This window comes from Anas platyrhynchos, chromosome 1 (assembly GCF_047663525.1).
Source record: "Anas platyrhynchos isolate ZD024472 breed Pekin duck chromosome 1, IASCAAS_PekinDuck_T2T, whole genome shotgun sequence".
Taxonomy (NCBI): domain Eukaryota; kingdom Metazoa; phylum Chordata; class Aves; order Anseriformes; family Anatidae; genus Anas; species Anas platyrhynchos.
In genome coordinates, this window is record NC_092587.1 from 750,108 (window position 1) to 774,273 (window position 24,166).

The following is a 24,166-nucleotide window of genomic DNA, read 5'->3' on the forward strand; positions in this document are numbered from 1 at the left end:
CCCCAGATCCACAGCGATGCCCCGACCTGGCTGCTCCAACCCATCCCATTCTCTCCCTATCTTGTCCCATCCCCATCCCCATCCCACCCCATCCCATCCCATCCCCGTCCCCATCCCATCCCATCCCATCCCATCCCATCCCATCCCATCCCCGTCCCCATCCCATCCCATCCCATCCCATCCCATCCCATCCCATCCCCATCCCAATTTCAATCCCAATCCCAATCCCAATTTCAATCCCATCCCATCCCCATCCCATCCCATTCCATCCCATCCCCATCCCAATTTCAATCCCAATCCCCATCCCAATTTCAATCCCATCCCATCCCCATCCCATCCCATCCCCATCCCATCCCCATGTCCCCCCACATTCCGTCTCCCTGTGTCCCCTCATGCTCCCCAAGCCCCCATGTCCCTCACACCCCTTTACCCCCCCTGACCCCACAGCTGCCCCCCGCCACCCCTTGTCCCCTGCTGACCCCGGTGACGCTGCAGCCACTCCTGTCACAGCCCCACGGGTGCAGGCGCCACGGGCACGGGTGGGGCTGGGAGCGATCGGGTCTGGGCCGTGGCACTGCCTCCTGTGCCCCGTGCCACCGCTGCGGCCATGCCAAGGTCACCACGGCCCCGCGGGGACGGGGAGGGGGCACTCAACAGCAAGGCACTGCGGGACCGGGGTGCTGGGGGCGCCCTGGGGGCTGTGGGCACCGTGGGACCCGTGGGCGCTGCACCCACCGTGGGTGCCGTGGGTGTGGAGGGTGCTGAGCCGCGCACCGTGCCGGGCAGGCAGAGACACGCAGAGCCCCGCTCCTGCCCCACGTCACCGTCGGGAACCGAAACACCGGGGGCAGAGAGGAAAGGACGAGGGCATCGGCCCCAGCCCCAGCCCCAGCTCTGCCACCTCGCTCCCTGCCCTGGGGGCAGAGTCCAGTGCCCAAGGCGCCTCCGTGACCGGGCGGGTGGCGCAGCGGTGCCGGTGGCAGAGGAGCGGTGCTGGTGGCTGGGGGGCAGTGCCAGCGGCAGGGGGGCAGCGATGGACGCCCCCCCGGTCTCGCTCCCGGCCCTCATCCGCAGGAAGCGTGACGGCGAGCGGCTGCGGGATGAGGAGATCCAGAGCTTCGTGCGTGGCGTGACCGAGGGCTCCGCGCAGCAGGGACAGATCGGTGCGGGCACAGCAGGGCCGGGGGGGCACTGCGGGGACCTGGAACGGGACCAGGGGGAGGCAGGAGGGGGCTGGTGGCGGGGGGATGCTGCTGGCATGCGTGGGGCTGGGGGCGGGTGAGGGGTGGGGGCAGCTGGGGCACGGTATGGAACATGGCACGGGGATGTGGTGGGGAATAGGGCACGGGGGGGACACCTGGGGACATCGCTGGGGAGGACACAGCCAGGGGACCTGGCACAGGGACACGGCCAAAGGCAGCTGGGGCACGGCAGGGCTGGGGGGACACGGGCTGGGGGGACATGGAAGGATTGGGGAGGGCAGGGGGGGCTCCTGGCATGGGGACACGGCAAAAGGGAACGGGACACAGCGGGGGGACGTGGCTGGGGGCACTGGGGGCTCCCAGGTGGGGTCACTGGGGGGTTCCAGGCGGGGTCACTGGGGTCCCCCCCCCGCCCCCAGGTGCCATGCTGATGGCCATCCGGCTGCGGGGCATGGACGCGCAGGAGACGCTGGCGCTGACGCGCTCCATGGCGGCCTCGGGCCGGCTGCTGGCCTGGCCGCGGGGCTGGCGGGGGCGGCTGGTGGACAAGCACTCCACCGGCGGTGTTGGGGACAAGGTCAGCCTGGCCCTGGCCCCTGCCCTGGCTGCGTGTGGCTGCAAGGTGAGCGGGGACGGGGACGGGGACGGGGACGGGGACGGGGATGGGGATGGGGATGGGGACGGGGATAGGGATGGGGAGGGGGCAGCACCGCAGGGTCCCCGCCTGCGCCCACCCTCCTGCGCCCACAGGTCCCCATGATCAGCGGCCGCGGGCTGGGGCACACCGGGGGCACGCTGGACAAGCTGGAGGCCATCCCCGGCTTCTGCGTCTCCCAGAGCCCTGAGCAGGTGCGGGGGGACACGGGATGGGGTTGGGGACATGGAATGGGGACACGGAATGGGATGGGGACAGGGATGGGGGACCATGCACACCCTGCCCATCCCGCTGGCACGGGGTCGCTCCATTCCCATTTGGCTGGAGCCCAGGCTCTGCCCGTGGGGGCAGCTGCCCCTAACCCCCACCATGACGGGCGGGTGGTGCTCTGGGGTCACCCCGGTGCTCACAGACCCCGCTGCTCCACGCACACTGCATGGGGGTGGCCCACAAGGGGACAAGGGGAAACAGCGGCAGTGCGGGGGCGAGCGGGGAGGGGCTCAGGGCCAGGGGGGCAGAGAGGGGGGCATGGGACACTGATGGGTTTTGGGATGTGCTGATGGGTTTTGGGATGCCAATAGGGTGTGGGATGCCAGTGGGATGCAGGATGCTGACGGAATGTGGATGGGATGCAAGATGCCAATGGGATACGGGTGGGATGTGGGATGTGGATGGATGCGGGATACCGATGGGATGCGGGATGCTGAAAGGTCTTGGGATGTGGACAAGGTGTGGGATGCTGATGAGACAGACACGGGAATCAGAGGGGATATGGGATGGTGATGGGATATGGGACACTGATGGGATATGGGATGGTGATGGGACCCGGGTGGGATATGGGGCAGGGATGGGGGCTGGATGCGGGATGCAGGACCCTGATGTCCCCGGCCCTGCAGATGCAGAGCATCCTGGAGCAGGTGGGCTGCTGCATCGTGGGGCAGAGTGAGGAGCTGGTGCCGGCCGACCGGGTGCTGTACAGCCTGCGGGACGTCACCGCCACCGTCGACAGCCTCCCCCTCATCACAGGTACCGGGGGGCTGTGGGATGGGACCCCCCCAAACCCCCCCAAGTCCCCCCATCCAACCAGGACCCCAGGGAGTGGGCGCGGGGCTGGGGCTGTGGGGCTGGAACTGCTGCGACCTCGCGCCCACCCCGTCCCCAGCCTCCATCCTGAGCAAGAAGGCGGCGGAGCAGATCTCGGCGCTGGTGCTGGACGTCAAATTCGGGAGCGCGGCGCTGTACCCAACCCTGGAGAGCGCACGGGAGCTAGCCCAGAGCCTGGTGAGACCCCCAGGGGACTCCCCTGGGGACAGCGCTGGGGCCGGTGCCCCCGTGATGCCCGGTGCCCCCCGTGACGCCCGGTGCCCCCGCGCAGGTGGCGGTGGGCGAGGAGCTGGGCATCCGCACGGCGGCCGTGCTGAGCAGCATGGACCAGCCCCTGGGGCGCTGCGTGGGCAACGCGCTGGAGGTGCTGGAGGCGCTGCAGTGCCTGGAGGGACGCGGCCCCGAGGACCTGAGGGAGCTGGTGACGGTGCTGGGTCAGCACTGGGATGGGGACGGGGACGGGGACGGGGATGGGGATGGGGATGGGGACGGGGACAGGTATGGGAATGGGGACGGGGATGGGGACGGGGATGGGGATGGGGATGGGGACGGGGACGGGGTGGGCACTGCCCAAGGGCACGCACGAGCCCCCTGCCCCAGCCCTGCACCCCTCCTCCCCAGACTGCTGCTCCTGCTCCCTGTCCTCCCCACACCCCCACCCATGTCCCCTGCCCCTTGTGGCCCCCCACCACCACCCCCAGCCCCCAGGCTCCCCCCACTCATCTCTGGGGGGCTGCTCCCGGTCCCTGCACCCTGGGGGGGGGGAGCACAGGGGTCCCAGCGCCGTGCCGTGTCCCACAGGGGGGCTGCTGCTGTGGCAGTGCAGGATGGCCCCGACGGCGGAGCAGGGCCAAGAGCGGCTGGCGCGGGCGCTGGACGACGGCTCGGCCCTGAGCACCTTCGAGGCCATGCTGGGGGCGCAGGGGGTGCCCCCCGACACCGCCCGCCTGCTCTGCACGGGGACCCTCCAGCAGCGCCGCCAGGTCCTGGGGCAGGCGGGCACCTGCGAGGAGCTGCTGGCGCCCTGCGAAGGTGAGAAGGGGGGGGGGCTGGGGGTCCCGTCCAGCACCCTGTGACCCCACCCGCAGCCCCGTGCCCCCTGCCTGTGCCCTGAGCCCCGGACCTCCAGCACCCCCCCTGTGGGCACCATGGGGTGCTCAGCCCCCTGCCGAGCCCCAGATCCTGCATCCCAGTGCCCCCCCCAACTGCTCTGCACCCCCACATCCTGGTGCCCCCCTGCTGCTCCCCAACACCCCCACATCCTGGTGCCCCCCTGCTGCTCCCCACCACCCCCACGTCCCAGTGCCCCCCCCCAGCTCCCCACCACCCCGGTGCCCGGTGCTGTGGGTGACGCTGCTGCTGGCGCAGGCAGGGTGCAGGGGATCGAGGCGCTGCCGCTGGCCCGCGTGCTGCACGAGCTGGGGGCCGGCCGGATGCGTGTGGGGGACGCCATCAACCCCCGCGTGGGCGCCGAGCTGCTGGTGGCCGTGGGGCAGCACCTGCGGGAAGGTAAGGGGGCGGCGGGGGGGTGATGGCGGTGGCGTGGGGACCCCATCCCAATGTCCCCATCCCTGCGCCCCCATCCCCCCGCCCCCATCCCTGCGCCCCCATCCCCGCGCCCCCATCCCTGTGCCCCCATCCCTGCGCCCCCATCCCTGCGCCTCCATCCCCGCACCCCATGCCCTGCATCCCCGTGCCCGCAGGGGAGCCCTGGCTGCGGCTGCACCACGACGGGGGGCTGAGGGCTGAGCAGCGCCAGGCCCTGCAGGACGCGCTGCTGCTGGGCACCGACACCGACACCGGCACCACCGGCACCGCCGTGTCCCGCATCGCCGAGACCGTGCTGCCCCGTGGTGCGCCCTGACCCCACACGGGGATGGTGACGGTGACGGTGACGGTGATGGTGATGGTGATGGTGATGGTGATGGTGATGATGATGGTGATGGTGATGGTGATGATGATGGTGATGGTGATGGTGATGGTGATGGTGTTGGTGAGCAGCTGACTTGTGGAAACGGCCCCCACCATCGGTAGGGCTGTGGGGTCGCTGTGTTTACCTGGCACTGGGCAGCCCGGGGGTGCTCCCACCAAAGCCGTGCCCACCCGACGTGGCAGCGTGCCCTGGGTACGTGCAATAAAGCTCCATACGCACGGTGTTTCCCCATGTGCCTGTACTCACAACCTGTCCCCGCTTCCCATTAAATTAACCCCAGATCTCGTTTCCATCAGCCCCTCCCGGTGGTGGTCTCGAGCCCCCACCCTCCCATCCCTGCTGTCACTGGGGACGGAGCTGCTGCCTGTGCCTCGTCCCCCCCCCCAGCACCAGTCCCTCCCAGTGCCCGGGGACAGGCTCACGCCCTTATCAGGGCCCTGGGGCTTCGTGCTTCAGTTAATTAGCGCGGTGCAGGTAGTTACCAGGACACTAATTAGCACCCAGGTGGGGGTACTGTCAGTGTGCTGCTTGGTACGGGTCTGCTGGCGGCCTGTCAGTACGGGGTGGGGGGGGAAACACTGGGACAGCGGGTGTGACACCGGGTGTGACACCAGGTGTGACACCAGGTGTGATACTGGGTGTGATGGGTGTGACGGGTGTTACACTGGGTGTGATACCGGGTGTGACACCGGGTGTGACACCAGGTGTGATGGGTGTGACACCAGGTGTGACACCGGGTGTGACACTGGGTGTGATGGGTGTGATACTGGGTGTGACACCGGATGTGATGGGTGTGATGGGTGTGGCACTGGGTGTGACACCGGGTGTGAAACCAGCTGTGATGGCTGTGACACTGGGTGTGACAGGGCAGTGTGACACCGGGTGTGACACCGGGTGTGACACCGGGTGTGATACTGGATGTGATACTGGGTGTGATGGGTGTGACAGGTGTTACACTGGGTGTAGCACTGAGTGTGACACTGGGTGTGAAACCAGGTGTGACGGGTGTGACACGGGATGTGACACCTGGTGTGACACCAGGTCTGACACGGGTTGTGATGGGTGTGCCACCAGCTGTGATGGATGTGACAGGTGTGACACCGGGTGTGACAGGGCAGTGTGACACCGGGTGTGATACTGTGTGTGACATGGCACGTGACACCAGGTGTGACACTGGGTGTGCCAGGGTGGTGTGACATGGGGTGTGATGGGTGTGACAGGTGTGACACCAGCTGTGACACCAGGTGTGATACTGGGAGTGATGGGTGTGATGGGTGTTACAATGGGTGTGGCACTGAGTGTGACACCGGGTGTGAAACCAGGTGTGACGGGTGTGGCACTGAGTGTGACATGGCACATGACACCAAGTGTGACACTGGGTGTGACACAGGGTGTGAAATCGGGTATGATGGGAGTGATGGGTGTGACACAGGATGTGACAGCCGGTGTGACACTGGGTGTGACATGGGCTGTGATGGGTGTGCCACCAGGTGTGATGGGTGTGCCAGGCGTGACACCAGGTGTGACTTTGGGTGTGCAATGGTGTGACAGGGCAGTGTGACACGGGGTGTGACACCGGGTGTGACACTGGGTGTGCAACGGCGTGACGGGGGGTGCCAGGGGTGACACTGGGGGTGACACCGGGTGTGATGGGTGTGACACTGGGTGTGCCAGGCGTGCCCCCGGCAGTGTCCCCAGGTGTGCCCCGCGCTGTGCCCGTCCCGGTGCCCCCCCCCCCCTTCCCCTCCCCCCCCGGGCCGCCCCGAGGCCCCCCCCCGCGGGCAGCGCCGCGGTCACGTGGAGCACAGGGGTCACGTGGAGCACTGCAGGGTCACGTGGGTGCCCCCCCCCCCGCCAGCCGCGCTCAGCGGCGCCCCCTGGCGTTCCTGCTGCCCCCCCGCGGGCACTGCGCGTGCGCGCGCGGCCGCCCCGCCCCCCCCTCCCTGCGGGGCACTTCCGGTGTGCGGCAACGGGACCAGGTGGGGGGCGGAGGGGGCTGGGGGGGGGTGGGGGGGGGCAAAGGGGGCAAAGGGTGCGGGAGCAGGGAGGGGCCGGGGGGCACCGGGGGGGTACCGGGGGGGCAGGGGGTACCGGGGGGGGCAGGGGGTACCGGGAGGGGTAGGGGGCACCGGGGGTCAAAGGGCTCTGGGGGGGTCAGGGGGCACCGAGGGGTCAAAGGGCACCAGGGGTCAGTGCTGCGGGGGGGGCGGGGGGCACCGGAGGGGCGGGGGGCGGCGGGGATGAAAGGGCACTGAGGGGGCAGGGGGCACCGGGGGGGTCAGGAGGCACTGGGGGGTCAGGAGGCGCCGGGGGTCAAAGGGCACTGAGGGGGTCAGGGGGCACCGGGGATCAGAGGACACCGGGGGGTCAGGAGGCATTTGGGGGGGTCAGGGGGCACTGGGGTCAAAGGGCACTGGGGGGGGTCAGGGGGCACCGGGGGGCTCAGGGGGCACCGGGGGTCAAAGGGCACTAAGGGGGTCAGGGGGTATTTGGGGGGTCAGGGGGCACTGGGGGGGGTCAGGGTGCACAGGGGGTCAAAGGGCTCTGACGGGGTCAGGGGGCACTGGGGGTCAGAGGGCACCGGGGGGGGATCAGGGGGCACTGGGAGGGGGTCAGGGGGCACCGGGGTCTCAGTGCTCACCGTGTGCCCCCCCCCCTTTGCCCCCAGCCCCGCCATGGCCCAGTCCCTGCTCCCTGCACGCTGCCTGCGCTGCTGCCGGGCCCTGCTCCGGGCCCCCCCTGCGGCCCCCACCCCCTCCCGAGGGCCGTGGGGGTCCCGGGGGTCTCCATCTTCATCATCATCATCCTCCTCATCATCATCATCGTCATCACCCCCAGGAGGGGGGGGCCGTCCCCCGCTGCCTCTGTGGCAGCGCCTGGCGGTGGTGGCGGTGCTGGGGGGGGCGGCGGCGGGGGCCTGGCTGCACCTCCGCGCGCAGCGGGAGCAGGAGCGGCGGCGGCGGCGGGCGCGGGAGCTGCGGGAGCTGGCGCTGGGCCAGGGCGACTTCCAGCTGCTGGACCACACCGGGCGGCCGCGGCGCAAGGCGGATTTCCTTGGGCAGTGGGTGCTGCTCTACTTCGGCTTCACGCACTGCCCCGACGTCTGCCCCGACGAGCTGGAGAAGCTGAGCCGGGCGGTGGAGCTGCTGGAGGCCGACGCGGCGCTGCCCCCCCTGCAGCCCCTCTTCGTCACCGTGGACCCCGAGCGCGACGACGTGGCGGCCGTGGCGCGCTACGTGCGCGATTTCCACCCCCGGCTGCTGGGGCTGACCGGCAGCCCCGAGCAGGTGCGGGCGGCCGGCGGCGCCTACCGCGTCTACGCCCGCGCCGGCCCCAAGGACGAGGACGGGGACTACATCGTGGACCACACGGTGGTCATCTACCTGCTGGGTCCCGACGGGCTCTTCCTCGACTACTACGGCCGCGGGAAGACCCCCGCCCAAATCGCCGACAGCGTGCGGCGCCACATGCAGACCTACGAGCCGCTCCCTGACTGAGTGACAATGGGGAGGGGGTGGTGAGTGGACCCCCCCCCGGTGTGGACCCCATGGGGACGGGACCCTCCCCAACCCCATGGGGCTGTGCCGGAGCCGGGTGATGCTGGGGATGGGCTGGGGGTGGCACAACAAGGCAGGCGGTTTGGAAACTGGGCGTTTATTGCTGAAAAAGGGGGTACTGCGGGGGGAGCTGTACACAAGGGGGTGCTGTACGGGACCCGGGGGGGCTGTACGGGACCTGGGGGGGTTCAGTCGCAGAGCACGGAGGCGCGGTAGTTTTGGAAGCGCTCCCGAGCCTGCCCCTGCCGCAGCAGCCGCAGCCGCATGGTGTCCACCGCCTCCTCCAGCCCCGGGTCCTGCGCCACCTCCACCGTGTAGTCGTTGGCCTGCGGAGAGGGGCAGGGGGTCGGGAGGGCTGCGTTGAGCCCCCCCCCGGACCCCTCCCCAGTCCCCGAGACCCCCACTCACCAGCTGCAGGGAGGCCAGCATGCAGCGGCACACCTCGAAGGCCGGCAGCCCCGCCACCAGGCTGCGGAAGGGCTGCCACTCGCCCAGGCGCCCGAAGCGTGCGGCCAGCCGGTCCCCGTAGCTGTGGATGTCAAAGGCCGCCCGTTCCTCCTGCGGGATAAAAGGGGTGGGGGGGTCAGGGCGGCCCCCCCAGCCCCCCTCCAGCCCCCCACCACCCCGCCACCTGCCTGCTCCTGCAGCAGCGGCCCCATCTTCTCCTCCCACTGGCGGATGTGCTGCGACAGCTCCGTCTCCTGCACGTAGCGCTGCGAGTTGGCGATGAACAGCTCCTGGGGGGGGGGAAAAAGGGGATGGGGGGAGCACGGGGACGGGGGGAGCACGGGGACAGGGGGTGCCCCGAGCCCATGGGTGCTGTCTGTGTGACACCTACCACGTTCCTCCTCACCAGCTCCTCGTAGCTCAGCGTGTCCAAGTCGCAGGGACCTGGGAGAGGGCCAAGTGGTGCTGGGGGGGGGGGGGGCAGCGTGGTGCCAGCCCCCGCGGTGCTGAGCGGGGAAGGGGAGCCCCCCCCCGGGCTGCTGCTGAGCGGGGGGAGCCCTCCCACAGCCCCCCACAAGAGCTCACCCACGTCTCCCTCGACCGCCGGCTCCAGGGCGTGCAGCTGGAAGTCCTCCTGCTCCAGAAAATCCTCTGCGGGCAGGGGGGGGCAGGCTCAGCACCGCGGCTGCCAGGCCCTGTGGATGCTCAGTGCCCCCCCCGGGGGGCTCCACTCATACCTGGGCCTTCCTCAGCGTCCCCCCTGAAGTCATCCTCGTGCTCCTCTTCCAGCGCCTCCGGCTCCTCCTCGCGCTCCAGTGGCGGCACCCAGGGCGGCCTCTGGGGGAGCAGCGCTGAGCCCAGCGCCCCCCCGAGACCCCCAGTCCCCCCCCCTGAGCCCCCCAGCCCCGTCCCCGCTCACCGCCCTGCTCTGCAGCTTCCTCTGTGCCGCCAGCCGCTCCTTCAGCTGCTTCCAGTACAGCACCTCCAGGTCTGCAGGCACCGCATGGGCACGGCCTCAGCGCCCCACGGCCCCACAGCGACGGGTGGGGGTCCCCTGCAGCCCCCCCCTCCTGACACCCCCCCACTCACCCGCGAACGTCGGCCCCTTCCTCTTCGTTCTCCTGCCGTCTGCAGCGTCGCTGTCTGTGGGAAGCAGGAGGGGAGTCCCCGTGTCCCTGTCAGTGTCCCCTGAGCAGGTGCCCGGTGGCCCCACCAGGGCAGCACCCAGTGGGGCGCAGAGCTCTGCCCTGCTTGGGCTAAAATTCTGGGTTAGACCCAAAATTTGTGTGCTGCCAGGAGTTGGACTCCATCCCTGTGGGTCCCTTCCAACTCATCAAATAAAAATAAATAAAATAAAATAAAAAAGCCACCTGCTCCTCCCTCCTCGAAGCCCTATGAGGGCTGAGGGGCAGCCGCTGTACCCCGCACCCCACCCGGCAAATTGGGGCGCACACGGGGAGCACTGGGGCAGCACCAGGCCCCCCATCAGAGCTCCTGCCCCGAACCCGCAGCAGGGTGGGAGGTGGCAGAGCTGTGACACTCACAGGAGGCAGAGAACCACTTCAAGAAGTCCTGCAGCTTCCTCGGCCCCTTCCTTTTCCGCTTGCTCCCGACCACGTCGTCCAGGCCCTGCGGCACCAGGAAGGGTCTCCCTGCAGGCAGAGGGGGGTGAGCCACACAAGCAGCTCCGGGGCAGGGGGCAGGCAGGCGTCCCGGCCCCTCCCCAGGCACCTTTCTTGAAGGGTTTGTCTTCGGAGTCCCCAAAGGGGTCCAGGCTCTGCCACGGGTCCAGCATCTGGGGGAGGAAGTGAGCCCTCAGCCGGGACGGGGGCAGCGGAGCTGCGGGGATCCCCCGGCACCAGCACGGCACAGAGCGGGGTGGGGAGGGCAGGGACAGCCGGGGGCTTCCCGCAGCACCCAGGCAGCACTGCTGCCCCCCCAGCTCATCTCCAGGCCCTCACCTTGATGTGTTCCTGGGGGTCCTGGGCAGGGGCTCGCTCCCGCAGCGCGTAGCCCTTGGCTTGGGGCGCACCCTGGCAGACACAAAGCGTCAGGCAGCAGCGAGCCGTGGGCAGCCGGGCTCCGGGGCAGGAGCCAGGAGCTGTGGGGCCCCCCCCACACCCTGCCTGCCCTACCCTCTGCGCCTCGATGTGCTCATCGGCAGCCGCAGCCATTTCCACGTTGTCCTCGGGGACCATGGGCAAGTCGTCCCCGCTGTCGTCCGGCCCTGCAGCACCTACGGGGACAGCAGGATGCAGCCAGGAGCTGGGACGGCCTCTCCTGGGGTCTCCCTTCTCCACCCTGCCTGAGGGGGAGCTTCCCTGGGGAGTTTTACTCCTTAAATCACAACACCCGGGCCGGCTGGGGGTGCGCAGAGGACGGGAGCACCTCTGGGAGCAGCACGGCGCCCCCCGGGCACGCAGGGCGGGACGGACGGACAGACCCCACCGCCAGCCCCTCACCTCCATCCTCAGAGAAGTTCAGTGCCTGCACGGGCGTCGCACCAGCGCCGAGGTGCAGGGGCTCCCTGCCGCCACCGAGGACCGAGGACCGGGCTCCTGGGAGGTGACAGAGGCTGGGGGTCACCGCGGCCCCACACGCAGAGTGGCCACGGTGGCAGGGCAGGGGCAGCTCCCCAGGCTGGGCCCTGCCTTTGCTCAGCCCCAGGTCTCCCCCACGCCCAATTTTCAGCAGTAACCACCCCCTGTGCTGGCAGTCCGGGTGTTTTTGACAGAGACAGGGCAGCAGAGGAGAGGCAGAGCCGCATCTCCTCCACCCCCAGGAGCGGGGCCGAGAGCTCGCAGCCTCTCGAGGCAGAGGGCAAGCGAAGCCCCCCAGCGGGGCAGCCCCGCTCCGTGCTGCCTCCTGCCCCACGCAGCCCCTCACCCCGGCCCCGTACCTGCGGCTCCAGCGACGCTCCCCTCGTGGTGCCAGTCCTGCAGGCCCGTGGGCAGGAGCCCCCCCAGCTCCAGCATGAAGGCGCCGGTGGCGTGGGGGGTGCAGGTGTTCATGCGGAAATCCTTGCGGCTGGCCAGCACCTCGCCCTTGTGGCTGGGGACATGGGGACAACGGGCCCGTCATGCAGGCTCCTGGAGCCCTCAGGATTATTCCTCCTCCTCCTCCTCCTCCTCCTCCTCCTCCTCCTCCTCCTCCTCCTCCTCCTCCTCCCCCCTGCCTCCCGGGTTTAACGGGGACAGGGCCATTCCCCCCACGATGGCACGGGGACAGCCCGGCCGTACTGCAGCACGAGCTGGGGGCCCAGTTGGACACCGGGGGGGCGGTGAGGTGGGCTCTCACCTGAACAGGGGGTTGTTCCTCTTCTCAGCCTCCTCCGGGGGCACCAAAGACATCGGGGTCAGGGGAACAATGTTCACAGCCTGCGGGGACGAGAACAGGAGCGTGGCTGCCACTGCTGGGGGCCGGACGGGGGCTGCGCGGGCACAGCATGGGCAGCGCTGCCCCTCGCAGCCCCAGGGGACGAGAAGGCCACCAGCAGGTTCCCTTACGCTGGGCTGCTGGTCCCTCCTCATGTCCACGCTGCCCTGGCTGCTGTCCTTGATGTCGTCCAGGGAGAGGAACTGCAGAGAGAGAGGCCCGTGGTGGTGACCAGCTGGCAGCGGGGCCGGGCGTGCTGCACCACGGCACCCCGTGGGGGCCCAGAGCTGCTGCTGCACGGCCGGGACCGAACAGAGGGAAAAACTCTGGGTTTGGGGCCTCTGCCAGGACAGGAGCTGGCCTTTAAGGTCCCTTTAACAGATGGTCTTTAAGGTCCCTTTAATAGGTGGCCTTTGGGGTCCCTTTAACCTTTGGGGTCCCTTCCGACCTGAGCCGTGCCAGCCGAAGGAAGGCTCAGGCACAGGACAGGTCCCCAGGTGCTGTGCAGGGGACAAGCTCTCCCAGCAGGGCTACGAGGCAGCAAATCCCTTCCCTGGGAGGCCACGCAGGAGTTTCGTGACCAAAAAACCTCCCAAGGAGCCCCTGCTTGGGGGCGGGAGGGGGCAGACGTGGGGCTGAAGGCAGCAGGGAGCACAGCGCCCCGTCCCCTCACCTCCTCCTCCTCCGTCCCGAAGGTTGCGTCGGCGTCCCTGCCGTCCTCCCCCACGGAGCAGGGCTGCTTCTCCCGCCTGTCAGGGAGCAGAAACGCGGTCAGGAGCTGGGCAGCACCGGGTAAAGGCTCGGGCAGAGCAGCAGCAGCCTTCCCCCAGCCCAGCCGTGGCGCACACAGCTACTGGCGCAGCGTCCCGTGTCTCCAGGCAGGACTCCCAGGCACGGACAGCCACGGCATCAGCTCGTTCCCTGACCCCCACGGTCCTGCCGGTGCTGGGGGGCTGCAAAGGAATCAGGACCTGAGGGAAGAGAGGACTGAGTCCATCCAGCAAATCCTATCTTGAACAAAAACGTCCCGCCCAGCTCAGGAGCTCAATTGGAAAGAGGAGAAGGTTTCGCTGCAAGGCAGCAACGCAGCGTGGAGATAATTTGGGGGATGTTCAGGAACCCCTGCAGCAGCTTCACGGTGCTGCAGCCCCAGCAGAGCCTCCCGATGGCTCCCAATGAGGTTTGGGGCTGGCTGAGCCAGAGGACACGGCTCCCGCAGGGGCTGCCCGAGCCCAGCCCCCTCTGGTGCCAGGCACCTCACAAAAACCCTCAGGTTTTACAAAATCCACCCGAGGGCACACAGAAACACAGCACGGTGTCGCAAGCTGACCCCTCCTTGTGGGAGCCAGGTTCTGAACTCGAGCCGGGTTGGCAGGAGCCGACTTGTGCAAGACAATTTGGGAACTGCGACTGCAAGGGCAGCGCCCTGCTCCCTGCCACGGGGGGGAAACAAATCACGAGGCTCTGCCACAGGGGGCACGTCGTGTGCCAAGGGGCGTGCTGAGGGGTGCAGGGCACGGCCCCCTCCTTACCCAACAGCCGGGTGACAAAACCCCAGCACGGTGCTGCTGGAAATGCTCCGGGGGAAGAGCTCGGCCCCACGCCCCCGAGACAGAACCGAGTCCCGGCGGGGCGCTCAAACCGCCTGCAGAAATCCTCGCCCCCAGAGAACGCCTCCTGGGGCTGCCGCTGCCTTCGGCTGCCTTGGTTTTAAAATAAAGGATTGCCGAGAGGGAGGGGGGCTCAGGAAAAGCACAGCAGGGCCCTGAGCGGGGGCAGAGCCCCGGGGGCTCTCCCTGTAGGTGGGACAGGTCACGGCCCCGTCCCTGTGCCAGCAGGGCTCACACGTGGCTACGGCAGGAGCTCTGCAGCTCAGCGGGGCCATGCAGCGAGGGGACACGGCCGTGTGTTGTGCTAAAGCCACGGGATCTGCGGAAAGACCCCAGCCCCTACAAGGGTCACCTCCCAGCAGCTGGGGCTTGTTACTTACTTCTTATTGGAAATGAAGTCGAGCGCCTGGTACACCAGGGAGTAGAGATACTCCACCTGCAACACAGGGGCCAGGCTCAGAGACAGAGAAAGCAGCTCCCAGAAAAACCCTCCAGCTGATGCCAGGATGACCACGGCCCTTCCCTTATCAGCCAGAGTTCAGTTTCTTGACAATCTCATTATTTTTTTCCCATTCAAGCCATTTTGAATTCAGGTTTGGGAAAAGAGGTTGGTTTTTGCTTTTTTTCCCCAGGCTGCCAATCCCAACACATAAAGGGATGGGGTTTAGGAGATCAATAACCTTCTGAATCCCTATTATATTCAAGTCTCCCAAACTCGAGGGCAGCTCCCCAAAGCAGCCCCCGTGGGAGCCTCAGCCCCAGGAGCCCCAGCTGGGGGACCAGGACCGGGACGAGGCCGTGGCCGTGCCCCCGGCGCGCTCACCTTCCTGCTGTAGATGCAGGCAGAGCCCTGGATCACCAGAGCTGCCTCTATGAAGTTCATGGTGGTTTTGCCGCCATCGAAGGAAATGGAGATCTGGTCCAGCTGCAAAACGTAGAAGAGAAGGAAAATGAAGGGCTGGTTTGCGGACTGATTTAAGGGTAAAAAGGAAAAAAGGAAAAAGTCAGAACTGCAGCAGTTTGCATGATGTGACACCCTGGGGAGGTAACGAGGAGAGAGGGAACCCCTTCCCCTCGTCCCTGCAGCACCAGGAGATCCTCTGGGGCTGCACTGTGGGGAACGCAGCCCTGAGAACAGGGGGCACGCAGAAGGGACACGGTGACACGGTGCTGTGACACGGTGCTGGACCTCACACCCCGCACAGCCCAGCGAGCACGGCACCGCCCCGCTGTGGGGCAGGGGCAGGAGCCCCCCGCGCCCACCTCACCTCCTCCAGGTACTCCCCGAGCTGCGCGGCCACGTCCACCTCCCAGTTCTTGGTGAGGTCACGGATGGGCTGCAGGAGGTGCAGGAAGCGCGACTCCACGTCCTCCATGGTGGCTCCTCAGCGGCGGGGCTCAGGCTGCTGGGGGGCTGGCTGCCTCCCCCAGGGTCCGGTGGCAGCGGGGGGCTGCGGTCACACCAAGCCAGGTGAGAGCTGGGGGTGAGGAGTCCAGCGGGCACGGGGCAGAGCCCAACGGGGGAAGAAAGGAAGGATGCGGGTTACCTCGGGATCCCCGGTGTGTGGGATGGGCACTGGGATGGGCACTGGGATGGGCACTGGGATACTGGGATGGGGGCTGAGCACTGGGATGAGCACCGGGATGGGCACTGGGATGGGGGCTGAGCACTGGGATGGGCACTGGGATGGGCACCGGGATGGGGGCTGAGCACTGGGATGGGCACTGGGATGGGCACTGGGATGGGCACTGGGATACTGGGATGGGGGCTGAGCACTGGGATGGGCACTGGGATGGGCACCGGGCCCAGCAGCCCGAGGCACACCGTGGCCTGCACAGGGTGTGGGGGGCACCAGGGAACGGCCGGGGGGCACCAGCTGGGACCGGGGACTGGGACCGGGACCCAAACTGGGGAGTGGGGCCGGGACTGGAGCAGGGACTGGGACTGGGAACCAGAGCTGGGGACTGGGAACGGGGAACCGGGGAACGGGGGGACCAGGGCAGGGGACTGGGAACTGGAGCAGGGATCAGGAACTGGGGGTGGGACCAGGGATGGGGACCAGGGACTGGGGCTGGGGACCAGGAACCAGAACCGGGACCCGGGGCAGGGGACTGGGAATGGGGGCCTGGGGATGGGGACAGGGGCAGGGGACCGGGACCCGGGGTGGGGACCAGGAACCGAGACTGGGATCAGGAACTGGGGCTGGGATTGGGAACAGGGGCTGGGGTGGGGTCCGGGACTGGGATCAGGAACCGGGACTGGGATCGGGAACCGGGACTGGGATCGGGAACCGGGGTTGGGGACCAGGACCAGGACTGGGGACCAGGACCGGGATTGGGATCGGGAACCAGGGCTGGGATTGGGAACCGGGATTGGGAACGGGGGCTGCGGACTGGGGCCGGGGACAGGAACCGGGACCAGGACTGGGGACCGGGATCGGGAACCGAGACTGGGATCAGGAACCGGGATGGGGACCGGGACCTGGGATGGGGTCCGGGACAGGGACCAGGAACCGGGGCTGGGATCGGGAACTGGGGCTGGGATTGGGAACCGGGGACAGGATCGGGGACCGGGACCGGGACCGGGACTGGGATTGGGATTGGGATTGGGAACCGGGGCTGGGATCAGGGACCGGGGCTGGGATCGGGAACCGGGACTGGGAACCGGGGCTGGGGACCGGGACCGGGAACTGGGAACCGGGGACCGGGACCGGGGACCGGGGACCGGGATCGGGAACCGGGTCCCGGCTCCGCTGGGCAGGCCCGCAGCCGCTCACCGCTCCTCTCCGCTCCGTCCCGGTCCCGGTTCCGATCCCGGTCCCGTCCCGGTGCCACTCGGTGCCTCCCCCTCCCCTCTCAGCGCCGTTTCGTCCCCGCCGCCATTTGGCGCTTCCCGCCCGCTGCAGGCCCCGGTCGCGGGGCGCTTCCGTCACGGCCCCGCCGCCATCCGCGCCCCGCCCGGCCCCGGCCCCGCTCCTCCCGTCCCGGCCCGTCCCGGCCCCACCATGGCGGAGCCGCCTCACCGGCCGCGGGAGCTGTTCCTGGCCGGGCTGGCCGCCGCCTACCTCGCCGCCTTCGTCTCTCTCTACCTGCAGCTGCCCGGTACGGCCCCCCCCACCCCCCCACCCCCCATCCCGTTCATCCCGTGCCTCCCTGACCCGTCCCCGTTGTGGTGTCCCCCCCCCCCTCAGGGCTGTACGGCCATGACGGGATCCTGCCGGTGCGGCGGGCGCTGCGGCCGGGCGGGCGGGGGCTGCGGGAGCTGCTGGGGGCCGAGCCCACCCTGCTGTGGCTCAGCCCCCGCGCGGGGCTGGCGGCGGAGCGCGGCGCGGAGCTGCTCTGCCTGCTGGGGGCCGCCGCCGCCATCGGCGCCCTGCTCAGCGCCGCGCTCAGGGGCTGCCTCCTGCTCGCCGCCATGCATCTGGCATACCTGTCACTGTACCAGGTAATGGGGGGATTGGGGTGGGATTGGGGATGGGGTGGGGATGGGGATGGGGACCATGCATGTGGCGTACCTGTCGCTGTACCAGGTAATGGTGGGGGGGGGATTGGGGATGGGGTGGGGATTGGGATTGGGATTGGGATTGGGATTGGGATTGGGATTGGGATGGGATTGGGATAGGGTGGGGATGGGAGGGGATTAAAATTGGGATTGGGATTGGGATGCGGTGGGATGGGATTGGGATTGGGATTGGGATTGGGATGGGGTGGGGATGGGGTGGGATTGAAATTGGGATTGGGGTTGGGATGGGGATTGGGATGGGGATGGGATGGGGTTGGGATGGGATTGGGGTTGGGATTGGGACTGGGATTGGGATGGGGTGGGGATGAGAGGGGATTGAAATTGGGATTGGGATGGGGTGGGATGGGATTGGGGTTGGGATTGAAATTGGGACTGGGATTGGGGTTGGGATTGGGATGGGGATGGGATGGGACAGGATGGGGGTGGGGATGGGATGGGGATGGGGATGGGGTGGGGATGGGGGTGGGGATGGGGTGGGGATGGGATGGGGATGGGGATTGGGATTGAGGTTGGGATGGGGTGGGATGGGATTGGGGTTGGGATTGGGATTGGGATTGGGATGGGGTGGGGATGGGGTGGGATTGAAATTGGGATTGGGGTTGGGATTGGGATGGGGATGGGATGGGGTTGGGATGGGATTGGGATTGGGATTGGGACTGGGATTGGGATTGGGGTTGGGATGGGGATTGGAATTGGGATGGGGTGGGATGGGATTGGGGTTGGGATTGGGATGGAGATTGGGATGGGATGGGGATGGGACAGGACAGGATGGGGGTGGGGATGGGATGGGGATGGGGATGGGGATGGGATGGGGATTGGGATTGGGATTGGGGTGAGGTGGAGTGGGGATGGGATGGGGACAGGATTTGGAATTGGGATTGGGATGGGGAAGGGATGGGGTGGGGATGGGGATTGGGAGTGGGAGCGGGATTGGGATTGAAATGGGGATGGGGATGGGATGGGATGGGATGGGATGGGATGGGATGGGATGGGATGGGATGGGATGGGATGGGGGTGGGAACAGGATGGGAATGGGGATGGGATGGAACGGGATGGGGATGGGGTGGGAAGGGGATGGGATGGGGATGGGAATGGGATGAGGTAGGGTGGGGATGGGGGTGGGATGGGGATGGGATAGGATGGGGATGGGAATGGGACCAGAATGAAGATTGGCATTGGGGCTGGGACCAGAGCTGGAACCGGGACTGGGGCTGGGACCAGGACCGAGATTGGGGCCAGGGCCGGGGCCGGGGCTGGGACTGGGACTAGGCACCAGCACAAGGAGCCTGCCCTGGGATCCCAGCACCAGGCGCTGCGTGGCTGCGGCTTGGGGTTTTGCGGGGAGGGGGAGCTGGGTGGGGGGGAGTGTGATTGTGTGTGTGAGATGGGTCAGTGTGTGACTGGGAGTGTGTGAGAGCTGAGTGTGCAAGGTGGGTGTGCATGGCTGAGCTGGGGGGCTGTGAGCTCCGTGCATGGGTGAGCTGTGCATGTGTGAGCCGGGTGTGTGTGTGATTGTGAGTGTGTGCACGTGTGTGTGTGTAAGAGCTGGGTCAGTGTGTGTGACTGAGTGTGTGAGAGCTGGGTGTGCATGGCTGAGCTGGGGGGCTGTGAGCTGGGTGCACGTGTGCTGTGTGTGAGTGTGAGCGGTGTCTGTGAGCTGGCTGTGATTGTGTGTGTGTCAGCTGGGTGCATGGCTGTGATTGTGAGCGTGTGCTTGTGTGTGTGCTTGTGTGTGAGCTGGGTGTGAGCTGTGCATGTGTGTGTGTGCGAGCTGGGTGTGCAGGCTGGGTGTGTGTGATTATGAGTGTGAGGTGTGCGAGCTCGGTGTGTGTGTGAGCTGGGTGTGCATCTGTGAGCTGGGTGTGCATGTGCCTGTGTGTGTGAGCTGGGTGTGAGCTGGGTGTGCATGTGCCTGTCTGTGTGTGTGAGCTGTGTGTGTGCCAGCTGTGCGTGCCCCTGTCTGTGTGCGTGTCCGCACAGCTGCGGCAGGGCTCTCGGTTCCTCTTCCCTCCCAATTCGGGGAAACCCAGCAGGGAGCAGCTCACCAGGACCCCCCCCTGGCAGGGCTGGGGAGGCCACGTGGCGCTGCACCAACCCCAAAACGTGCGGCTGCCCCTGTCCCCGGGGTGCCCCTGTCCCGGGGTGTCCCTGTCCCCGGGTGCCCCTGTCCGTGCCGTGTCCCCCGGGGGCAGGACAGGAGCCTGGTTCGGTTCCTGCCCCAGGAGAGGCAGCAGCAGGAGCCGTGCCGGCTGCCGGAGCAGCCTCCACCCAGCCCTGCGTGCCAGGCCCTCGTCCTTCCCTTTTACGGTGATCTGCAGAAAAATCCTCGCCCTCCTCCTCCTCCTCCTCTTCCTCCTCCTCCTCCCCTCTGCTCTGCCTGCAAGCGGGGCTCAGCCAGGGGCTGTGCCAGGAGCAGCCCCGTGCAGCCGGGCTCAGCCCCGTGCCATCCCCGTCCCCGTCCCCATCCCCGTCCCCGTCCCCGTCCCCGTCCCCGTCCCGCTGCGGCTGCCCCGTTGCTCCCGCCGGCCACGTGGCCGTGCCTGGAGCTCAGCTCCCGCCTGGAGCCGCTGCTGGGCTGTGGTTCCTGGCACCGCGTCCTCCTCCTCCTCCGTCTTCCCTCCTCCACCTCGCGCCCTGGGGCTGCCTCCGTGGCACCGCAGCCCCGCGTTGTGCCAAGGCGATGCCACGCGCCCCGGGTTTGGCACGGCTCGGGGGGGCTCCATGCAGACAGGGAGTGGGGCAGGGCCCCGGGGGGCTACACCCCGCAGTGCAGAGCCCCCCGCCCCGCTCACCGCTCGCTCTCCCCGCAGGTGGGACAGGTCTTCCTCTACTTCCAGTGGTAAGTCAGCCGCCCGCACGCCCACCCTGCAGACCCCGCAGGGCCCTCCCGGGGGGCTCCGCGCCTCCCATCCCTGTCACCTCAGGGACATGGCCCCGGGGTGTGAGTGTGGGACTGTGGCGTGCCCTTAGGGACAGCCTCCTGCTGGAAGCCGGCTTCCTGGGGGTGCTGGTGGCCCCCCTGCGCCTCTTCAGGTGGCGCTCGGCGGCGTGGCGGCCCCACGACGGGGTCACCTTCTGGCTGGTGCGCTGGCTGCTCTTCCGCCTCATGTTCGCCTCCGGCGTGGTGAAGCTGACCAGCCGCTGCCCCACCTGGTGGGGGCTCACAGGTGAGGGGGGGGCAGGCACAGCCCCCAGCCCCGGGTTTTGCCCCATGTGCAGCCGTGGGGCTCTGGGCAGCTCCGTGCAAACGCACCGCGCTCAGCGCCCCCGGCACGGTGCTGCCCACCCCGAGCTGCTCCCCTGCCCCCCGGGCACGCCGCTGACCCCCTGGTGCCCCCCCCCCAGCTCTCACCTACCACTACGAGACGCAGTGCATCCCCACGCCGGCCGCCTGGTTCGCCCACCAGCTGCCCGTGTGGTTCCAGAAGCTCAGCGTGGTGGCCACCTACGTGATCGAGATCGCCGTCCCGCCGCTCTTCTTCGCCCCCATCCGCCGCCTCCGCCTCTTCGCCTTCTACTGCCAGGTGCGGGGGGCGTTGGGACGGCTGCGGGGGGGCTGCCTGCAGGCTGCTCGGTGCCGTGACGCCCCCCAGCCCTGCCTCTGCCCCCCCCAGGTCCTGCTGCAGGTCCTCATCATCCTCACGGGCAACTACAACTTCTTCAACGCGCTCACCATCGTGCTGGCCTTCTCCCTGCTGGATGAGGAGCACGTGGCGTCCTGGCTGGGGCGCAGCAAGAAGAAGCACCCCAGCTGTGAGTTGGGGGGCTCACGGCCCCTTTGGGGGCGCGGTGCCCTCTGCAGTGCGTGGGGTGGGGGGTGGGACGGGGGGGGGACAGCTCTCGGTGCCGTTGTGGCTGCCCCGGGTTGGTGCTGAGTGAGCGGCCGCCCCCGGGGTGCTCAGGTTGGGGCTCAGCGTGGGGCTGCGGTGTGGGGCCGTGCTCTGGGAACACCCCCTGCCCCCCTGTACGTGGGCTCGTGGGGCTGGGCTCGTGGTTTGCTGCGCCCCGTGGGTCAGGGCCCGGCGCTGAGCTGCCCCCCCCGCCCTCAGCCTGGCCCCCCAGCCTCCTCGCCTTCCTCTCCACCCTGCTGGAGCTGGCTGCCTACGCCCTGCTGCTCTACTGGAGCGTGCAGCACTTCGGGCTGGAGATCGACTGGGAGAAAAAGGTGCTGGAATCCAAAGTGGGTAGGTCCCGGCCCCACCGGGTGGCCGTCCCCATCCCTGTCCCTGTCCCCATCCCCTCCCACGGGTGCCGCCGCCAGCCCTGACCCCGCACTGTCCCCCTGCCCCAGCCTTCACCTACCACGAGTTCACGCAGTGGCTGCGGACGGTGACGCTGCCGCTGGTCGGGGTGGGCTTCCTCTCGCTGTCCTGGGAGATCCTCTGCGCCCTGTACCGGTGAGTGCCGGGGGGCTCCTGCTGCGCCACGTGCCGGGGGTCCTGCGCCCCGAGGTGCAATTCCCAACCGGGCTGCGGAGGGGCTCACCCGGGTCCCCATCCCCACGCCGTGCACACGCAGCCTGGGGGGGCCGTGTGGGTCTGAGCCCCCCGTCCCACCCCCCACAGGTGCATCAGTGTCCGTGGCTGCTTCTGGAAGCTGTGGGCTCTGCTGCAGTGGGGCGTCTTCGCCACGGCCGCCGTGGGGGTGTTCGCCGTCAGCTTGGTGAGCTCGGGGGGCACGGGGGTGGTCCCCGCTCCTCTGGCTGGGGCTGGGGGCTGCAGGCAGGCAGCAGCGGGGCAGGGGGGCTCTGCCCGTGCCTCCTGCAGCCCCCCCCCCATTGCGCTGCCCAGGTGCCCTTCACCTACATCGACTACGAGTCCAACGGCAAGCTGTGGCCCGGCATCCACCACATGTTCAACGCCGTGGAGCGCTTCCAGGTGGTGAACTCCTACGGGCTCTTCCGCAGGATGACGGGCGTCGGGGGGCGGCCCGAGGTGGTGCTGGAGGGCAGCTACGACAAGCAGACCTGGACGGTGAGCCCCCACCTCGCCCCCAGGGCTGGGATGGGGCCGAGGAGCCAGCCCCGGGCATCCCAACCCCGCTGCCTTGGCGCTGCTGGGGCACCCGGCCGTCCCCGTGGGCTGGGGGGGCTTCGTTCATCCCACGGCCCCTGGAGGTGATGGGGGGGAGCGTAGGGGAGCTGTGGGCTGGACCTGACCCCCCCGCCCTGCCTGCAGGAGATCGAGTTCATGTACAAGCCGGGCAACGTCAGCGCGGCCCCACCACTGGTGGCCCCGCACCAGCCCCGGCTGGACTGGCAGATGTGGTTCGCAGCCCTGGGGCACCACAGCAGCAGCCCCTGGTTTGCCAGCTTCGTGTACCGCCTGCTGCAGGGCAAGAAGGACGGTGAGCGGGGCTGGGGGGGGGCCGGGAGGGGGGGCAGGGGCTGGGGCTGGGGCTGGGGCAGCCCCCGTAACGCTGCGCCCCCGCAGTGATCCGCTTGGTGCAGCTGGATGAGGCCAAGTACCCGTTCAGCGCGCAGCCCCCCACCTACATCCGTGCCCAGCTCTACAAGTACTGGTTCACCGGCAGCGCCGAGACCGGGTGAGATGGGTGGGGGCACCCCCAAAATGCCCCCCCTGCTCCCCACCACGGGGGTGACCCCGCACCGACGTGCGGGCGCCGTGTCCTTGGGCAGCCGCGGGGGCAAGCCCTGAGGGTGGGGGGCTCACCGGGACCCCGAGCGCAGCTCCAGGGGGCCGTGGGGCTGCGGGGGGGGTCCTGCCCCCCCCAGGCACTGATCCCCTGCCCCGCAGGGAGGGGGCTACGCGGTGGTGGCGGCGGCAGCACGTCCAGGAGTTCTTCCCCACCGTGTCTCTGGGTGACCCCACGCTGGAGAGCCTCCTCGCGCAGCACGGGCTGAAGGTAGGACCCTGACCCCAAACCCCGCTGAGCCCCGTTTGTGGGGTGGCTCTCACCCTCCCCGTGCCCCCCCCAGGACAAGGCGCCCCCCAAGCGCCCGGCGACCACCTTCCTGCCCTGGCTGCTGGAGTCCATCCGGCGCCTCAGCCTCCCATTCTCGGGCCCGGTGGTGCTGTGGTCCCTGTACCTCGGCGCCGCCAGCGCCGCGCTGCTGCGCGCCCTCGGCCGCCGGCCCCGGGGGGGGCACCCCCTGCCCGCCACAAAGGGCCCAAGCGGGGGGACCCGGTGGACCGAGGGGGCGGCGAGAAGAACGGGCAGGTGAGGAGGAAGGAGGAGAGGGAGGAGAGGGGCGAGGGCCGAGCCCGGGGGGCGGCCGATGGCGAGGGTCCCCGCGGCACCAAGAGGAAGAAGTAGCAGCAGCGCCGGGCGCCACCAGGACCCATCTTCCAGGCACTGGCTGATGCCGCTGGCTCCGGGCCCCCCCCCTCTGCGCCCCCCGGCCGCCCGACGCTGCCTCTGTCCCCGTGGGGGGGTCCTGGTGGGGCACGGCCCCCCCCTGCCATCACGGCCCCCACCCTGGGGTGAGCGCGCTGCTCTCCCTGCCAGTGCCTTCACGGAGCGGTGCGGATGGGGGCGGCCTCCCCGTGCCCCCCAGCGGGGGCTGCCCCTCTGTCCCCCCTCCTCGGCCATCCTGTGGGGCAGGGGTGGTGCTGGGGGGGCAGCTGCATCGCGGCCTCGTGTGCCCACAAGGGGCCCTGGCCCCCGCTGCCCCGTGCCGGGGGGGGGTCTGACCGCACCGCGCTTCCCCTCGCACAGGGGTTTGCTACGATTTTCTAAATAAAGCCTTTGACATTCCAGCCCCAGGCTTCTCCTTCACCCCAGAAAGGTGAGGGGGGGG

General features: G+C 68.9%; 4 protein-coding genes across 7 annotated transcripts; 3 read left to right on the plus strand and 1 right to left on the minus strand.

Moving 5' to 3' along the window:
• The first annotated feature begins 932 nt into the window (after positions 1–932).
• TYMP (thymidine phosphorylase) lies at positions 933–5,123 on the plus strand. 2 transcript variants are annotated; one of them, XR_011806621.1, is made up of 10 exons: positions 933–1,163; positions 1,622–1,824; positions 1,953–2,051; positions 2,754–2,883; positions 3,020–3,138; positions 3,233–3,395; positions 3,763–3,993; positions 4,330–4,470; positions 4,665–4,895; positions 4,926–5,123. XR_011806621.1 is itself a non-coding variant. In XM_072033039.1 (9 exons), exons 1-9 carry the CDS (start codon positions 1,034–1,036, stop codon positions 4,823–4,825), a joined length of 1,377 nt encoding a protein of 458 aa, XP_071889140.1. In that variant the 5' UTR covers positions 933–1,033; the 3' UTR covers positions 4,826–5,123. The 2 variants fall into 2 exon arrangements, 1 of the variants encoding a protein (XP_071889140.1); XM_072033039.1 differs by having other exon boundaries at positions 4,665–5,123.
• Positions 5,124–6,792: 1,669 nt separating this feature from the next.
• Positions 6,793–8,540, plus strand: SCO2 (synthesis of cytochrome C oxidase 2). Its single transcript, XM_038188049.2, has 2 exons — positions 6,793–6,873; positions 7,563–8,540. The coding sequence occupies exon 2, from the start codon at positions 7,570–7,572 to the stop codon at positions 8,389–8,391; it is 822 nt and encodes a 273-aa protein (XP_038043977.2). The 5' UTR covers positions 6,793–6,873; positions 7,563–7,569; the 3' UTR covers positions 8,392–8,540.
• On the minus strand, positions 8,532–16,853 carry NCAPH2 (non-SMC condensin II complex subunit H2). Of its 3 annotated transcripts, none has more exons than XM_072036265.1 (21): positions 16,661–16,853; positions 15,152–15,334; positions 14,707–14,808; positions 14,264–14,319; positions 12,947–13,022; positions 12,405–12,476; positions 12,196–12,275; positions 11,798–11,949; positions 11,361–11,456; positions 11,034–11,134; positions 10,860–10,931; positions 10,630–10,693; positions 10,443–10,550; positions 9,988–10,041; positions 9,818–9,888; positions 9,636–9,735; positions 9,484–9,549; positions 9,290–9,363; positions 9,087–9,188; positions 8,860–9,009; positions 8,532–8,777 (listed from the first exon to the last, which is right to left on the minus strand). In XM_072036265.1, exons 2-21 carry the CDS (start codon positions 15,257–15,259, stop codon positions 8,640–8,642), a joined length of 1,842 nt encoding a protein of 613 aa, XP_071892366.1. In that variant the 5' UTR covers positions 15,260–15,334; positions 16,661–16,853; the 3' UTR covers positions 8,532–8,639. The 3 variants fall into 3 exon arrangements, with proteins under 3 accessions (XP_071892366.1, XP_071892400.1, XP_038043953.2); XM_072036299.1 differs by having other exon boundaries at positions 9,290–9,342; positions 15,152–15,361; XM_038188025.2 differs by having other exon boundaries at positions 15,152–15,361.
• On the plus strand, positions 16,845–24,125 carry LMF2 (lipase maturation factor 2). The gene is given in 15 exon segments (XM_038188020.2): positions 16,845–16,985; positions 17,075–17,328; positions 20,217–20,245; positions 20,377–20,573; positions 20,752–20,930; positions 21,021–21,159; positions 21,456–21,590; positions 21,698–21,803; positions 21,972–22,068; positions 22,197–22,379; positions 22,584–22,752; positions 22,839–22,950; positions 23,163–23,271; positions 23,345–23,510; positions 23,513–24,125. Coding segments are annotated over 15 exon segments (2,142 nt in total). The 5' UTR covers positions 16,845–16,888; the 3' UTR covers positions 23,683–24,125.
• Positions 24,126–24,166: the final 41 nt, after the last annotated feature.

What these genes read in the sequence shown, in the direction of transcription:
- NCAPH2 (XM_072036265.1), bottom strand. Translation starts at nt 15,259, where the DNA reads ATGGAGGACGTGGAGTCGCGCTTCCTGCACCTCCTGCAGCCCATCCGT. An exon ending in GAAGGGGCCGACGTTCGCGG is followed by an intron (nt 9,889 to 9,987) that starts GTGAGTGGGGGG and finishes CGGTGCCTGCAG; the next exon opens with ACCTGGAGGTGCTGTACTGG. An exon ending in TGCTGGCCTCCCTGCAGCTG is followed by an intron (nt 8,778 to 8,859) that starts GTGAGTGGGGGT and finishes CCCTCTCCGCAG; the next exon opens with GCCAACGACTACACGGTGGA.
- SCO2 (XM_038188049.2), top strand. Translation starts at nt 7,570, where the DNA reads ATGGCCCAGTCCCTGCTCCCTGCACGCTGCCTGCGCTGCTGCCGGGCC.
- TYMP (XM_072033039.1), top strand. Translation starts at nt 1,034, where the DNA reads ATGGACGCCCCCCCGGTCTCGCTCCCGGCCCTCATCCGCAGGAAGCGT. An exon ending in CGCGCAGCAGGGACAGATCG is followed by an intron (nt 1,164 to 1,621) that starts GTGCGGGCACAG and finishes CCCCGCCCCCAG; the next exon opens with GTGCCATGCTGATGGCCATC. An exon ending in TGGCTGCGTGTGGCTGCAAG is followed by an intron (nt 1,825 to 1,952) that starts GTGAGCGGGGAC and finishes CTGCGCCCACAG; the next exon opens with GTCCCCATGATCAGCGGCCG.